Source organism: Silene latifolia, chromosome Y (assembly GCF_048544455.1).
Source record: "Silene latifolia isolate original U9 population chromosome Y, ASM4854445v1, whole genome shotgun sequence".
NCBI lineage: Eukaryota > Viridiplantae > Streptophyta > Magnoliopsida > Caryophyllales > Caryophyllaceae > Silene > Silene latifolia.
Genome location: NC_133538.1, coordinates 68,276,093 through 68,280,989, shown reverse-complemented (window position 1 = coordinate 68,280,989; position 4,897 = coordinate 68,276,093). Strand labels below are relative to the sequence as shown.

Here is a 4,897-nt window from a genome sequence, read left to right as displayed (position 1 = left end):
CGATGTAGTGATCCAACTTGCGGATCGCTCAAGCATATACCCAAAGGGAATGGTGGAGGATGTGTTGGTAGAGGTAGATCACTTAACCTTTCCGGCCAACTTCTATGTTCTTGACATGGAAGCCGACTCGAGGGCCACTCCGATCCTTTTAGGGAGGCCTTTCATGAAGACCTCTAAAACCAAGATTGATGTGTCTAACAGAAACCTCACTCTGGAGTTTGATGGAAAGAAACTCACCTACAACATATATGATGTCATAAAACAACCTAGTGATTCACATTCATGTTATTTCTTGGATATCATTGAACCAATTGTTTCACAAGTGTATAATTTATGTCAAAGGGACCCTCTTGAGGTTGCCCTCACTAACGATTTGGAGCAAGAAGGTTTGCGGGTAGTGTTGTCTAATGATGTACATGAATATTCGGAAGACTTGGACAAAGAACAAGAGCTTGAAGATGGGAATCATTGTCTAAAGAGCAAGAAGAGTCCACGACGCAGCCTGCGTCGAACAACGCAGCCTGCGCCCCTGCACGCAGCCTGCGTTCTTCTCTGGTTACGGCTGAAATGTTGGCATCTCAAGAACATAAATCCCTTTCACCCTTTCTCCCCTTAGATGTTAACCTTGAAAGACCACTTCCCTCTATCTTAAAACCCCCTAAACATGAACCAAAACCTCTCCCAAATCACCTCAAATACATTTTTGTGGGAGAGAACAATACCCTCCCATTGATCATCTCAAACCAACTCAAAGAGGAGCAAGAAGAGATGTTAGTTACCATGTTGAAAAAGCATAAGGAAGCCTTTGGGTGGAGCATTGCCGATATTAAGGGAATAAGTCCAAGCACTTGCATGCATAAGATCCGGTTGGAAAAGGAGACCAAGCCCGTAAGACAACCGCAAAGGGGACTCAATCCACCTATGATGGAGGTGGTGAAAGAAGAGGTAATCAAGCTCCTTCAAATGGGAATCATCTACCCCATTAGTGATTCCCAATGGGTAAGTCCCACTCAAGTCGTGCCAAAAAGGGGGGGGGTGACGGTAGTCCAAAACACCCAAGGGGCATTGATCCCCACCCGTTTACAAACGGGATGGAGGGTGTGTATCGATTATTGCAGCCTCAACCAAGTCACCTTGAAGGACCAATTCCCCCTACCCTTTCTAGATCAAATGCTAGAAAGGTTAGGAGGGAAGGAGTACTATTGTTTTTTGGATGAGTACTCCGGGTATTTTCAAATCCTCATACACCCGGAGGATTAATCCAAAACAACATTTAGTTGCCCATTTGGTACTTATGCTTACCTCCACATGCCCTTTGGATTGTGCAATGCCCCCGGCACATTCCAACGGTGCATGATGAGTATCTTTTCGGACTATGTGGAGCGTATTTTGGAAGTCTTCATGGATGACTTCACCATCCATGGGGACTCATTTGACTCGTGTCTAGACCACCTCGCTATGGTCCTATCACGGCGCATAGACTCTCACCTCATTTTAAATTCTTAAAAGTGTCACTTAATGGTGAGTAGCGGGATCGTGTTAGGACATATAGTGTCGCGAAGAGGGATTGAGGTGGATACGGCTAAGGTGGATGTGATTAAAACCTTGCCGTATCAATCTAATACTCGAGACGTGAGGTCGTTCTTGGGACACGCGGGTTTTTATAGAAGATTTATTAAGGATTTCTCCAAAATCGCTAACCCCTTGTGCAAACTTTTGCACAAGGATGTGGAGTTTGTGTTTGATGCTCATTGTAGGGAAGAATTTTACCTATTGAAGGAGAGACTTGTTTCGGCCCCAATCATTCAAGCACATAAGTGGGATCGGCTCTTTGAGATCATGACCGATGCAAGCGATTTTGCCATTGGAGCCGTTTTGGGACAAAAGGATGATAAAGCTTCATATGTCATTCAATATGCCTCATCCCTCCTCAATGATGCCCAAAGAAATTACACTACCACCGAGAAGGAATTCTTGGCGGTAGTGTATGCTCTAGAGAAGTTTCGATCATACTTGCTAGGAGTCTAGGTAATTGTATACACCGATCACAAGTCCATCACTCAACTTGTGAGCAAGAAGGATACCAAACCAAGACTAATGAGATGGGTTCTCCTCCTAAGCGAGTTTGACATAGAGATTAGAGAGAAAAAGGGATTGGCAAATGTGGTGGCCGACCACCTAAGTCGACTACAACTTAATGATCAACAAATGTAACAAAAGGGGGTAGTTGATGGGAGTTTGCCTCACGAGTCTCTTTATGGTTTGAGGATGACGGAGCCATGGTATGCAAATTTGGTAAACTACATGGTAACTAAGAAGTTTTCAACCTCATTCTCATCAAGTCAAAGAAATAGGATCAAGGCCGATGCTCGATTCTACATATGGGATGACCCGTACCTATGGAAGATGTGCCAAGATCAAGTCATTTGGCATTGTGTACCGGATGTGGATATACCATATATCCTCAAACATTGCCACGAATACGCTCGTGGGGGTCACTTTGGGCCTCAAAGAACCGCATGGAAAATTCTAGAGTGCGGTTTCTATTGGCCCAAGTTGTTCAAGGATGCACACATCTTCGTCAATACTTGTGATAGATGCCAAAGGTTTGGAAACATCTCACGATGAAACGAAATGCCCCAATAACCAATGCTTTCTTTGGAGGTTTTCGATGTGTGTGGAATAGATTTCATGGGACCATTCCCTAATTCCTATGGATATCTCTACATCCTCTTGGCAGTTGATTATGTGTCTAAGTGGGTGGAGGCCATCCCCACAAAATGTGATGATGCAAAGACGGTGAAAGCATTTGTCAAGAGCAACATATTTTCATGATTCGGATTTCCTAAGGCCATTGTTAGTGATAAGAGAACAAATTTTTGCAACAAGGTGATCTCAACCTTGCTTAAAAAATATGGTGTGCTCCACAAGGTTTCTACGGCCTATCACCCCCAAACAAACGGCCAAGCGGAAATTTCCAACCAAGAGATTAAGCACATCTTGGAAAGAACGGTCAATCCCGACCGAAAAGATTGGAGAAAAATGCTTGAGGATGCTCTATGGGCTTATAGAACGGCTTATAAGACCCCAATCGACATGTCTCCATATAGGGTAATTTATGGGAAGGGATGTCACCTTCCCGTAGAAGTTAAACACAAAGCATATTGGGTGATCAAAGCTTTCAATCAAAATGTCGATGAGGCGCGATTACACCGAAAGCTTCAAATTCAAGAATTGGAAGAGCTTAGGCAAAATGCCTATGACAATGCTAGCATTTACAAGGAGAAGGCTCGGTCTTGGCATGATAAAATGGTGACAAGAAGGATTTTTGCAGAGGGACAAGATGTTTTGGTGTTTTAAAGTCGTCTCAAGAATTTTTCCGGGAAGCTAAGGTCGAGATGGTATGGACCTTATAAAGTCAAGAAGGTTTTTCCACATGGAGCGGTGGAGGTGGAGAACCCGACCTCGGAGAAAGTGATAAAGGCCAATGGTCAAAGGTTGAAGCATTACTTCAAGGGAGTCGAGAACCAAGGTGAAGAGGATCTTCTTTTAGAAGATCCAATTTACAAAGATTAATTCTCAAGCAATGACACGTCGAGTCATCGACATTAAAAATACGGGCACAAGTTTGTAAATATTCTCCTTCTAGTGTAGAATTTACCGTTTTCCTAGGTAGAATTTACCTTCATGTCATTTCAATTCTTGTCATTTCAATCCTTGTAAAAATGAATCGCAACAAAATACATGGAAGTTACTAATGCTCTTGTGGAGATTTGATGGTCTAGTTAGCATGGGAAAACGCGTTGAAAAGGGTCGACTCGGCAATATGGATGTTGAAGGATGGTTTAAGTGTGGGGGGAGACTCACTATAGAAAAAGAAAGACAAAATCCAAAGATCAATTTCGAGCAAACGGGCAGACTGAAATGCAGCCAGCGTCATATGACGCAGCATGCGTCATTTTACGCAGGCCTGCGTTCCATGACGCAGCCTGCGCCTCAGCCTGAACAGTGCAGTCATATTTACTCAAAATACCACGAAACACCTACCGCCTTCATAATTCCGGAACCCTTCTACTTCATCTTCATCAAAAACCCTCTCAAACTCACCATAAAAATCCCTAAACTTAAATAAAAAATCCCACAAGTCATCCCTTCAATACTTCCTCCTTGTCACAAATCGTTGAAATTGGTGATTACCACCATCAAATACCTCCCATCAACACTTTTGACAGATTTTTCCCAAAACCCCAAGAACCCTAGATTTTGAAAATCCATTAATTCAAGCTTGAAGTTGGAATTCAAGGGTCCAAGACGGGTTTGGGAGCAACTAAGAGGACCATGGAGCATTGCTTTGTGGAAATCGGGGAGGTATAACAACCGAACTCAACTTTAGATTTTTATGCTCTTATATAATCCGAAAATTTGCTTTGTTTAGTCAAATTATAGGATTTGTGTTGATTCCTTGTTGTTAAAATTGTTGTTGGTGGACAAACTTTTCTGCGTGAGGTAGAGGAAATCATCAAACACTAATTTTCCAGAAAGTACAAAGTGTTGCACACCAAGTGTTTGTTGATTTGCCTCATTGAGTGAAAAACTCTTTTAAGTGGTATTTGCATCGTTTTCAATCTTGCAAGGAAGTGTAGGATGGCTCCAAAGATCTCAAAGTTGTTTAGGAAAGGAAAATATAAGAAAAGACGTGTTGAAGCATCTGATTCGGATGTTGAGGAAGTTTTCGTGGGTCATGAGGGCATGACCGTCGCCGAACTAAAAATTTGGAAAAAAAATTTCGCCCCTAAACAACAAAATGTTGTCACAACAAAATTCTTATGCCCAACTACTTTAAAAAAGCTTGGCCTCTATGGCTCTACTTTCCCTTTACTTGCTAAGGTGGGGTTAG

At 42.6% G+C, this 4,897-nt stretch overlaps 1 protein-coding gene across 1 annotated transcript; it reads left to right on the top strand.

Annotated features, from left to right (window-relative positions):
• The first annotated feature begins 3,042 nt into the window (after window positions 1-3,042).
• On the top strand, window positions 3,043-3,360 carry LOC141628270 (uncharacterized). The gene has a single exon (XM_074441434.1). It carries the CDS (start codon window positions 3,043-3,045, stop codon window positions 3,358-3,360), a length of 318 nt encoding a protein of 105 aa, XP_074297535.1.
• The last annotated feature ends 1,537 nt before the right edge of the window (window positions 3,361-4,897 follow it).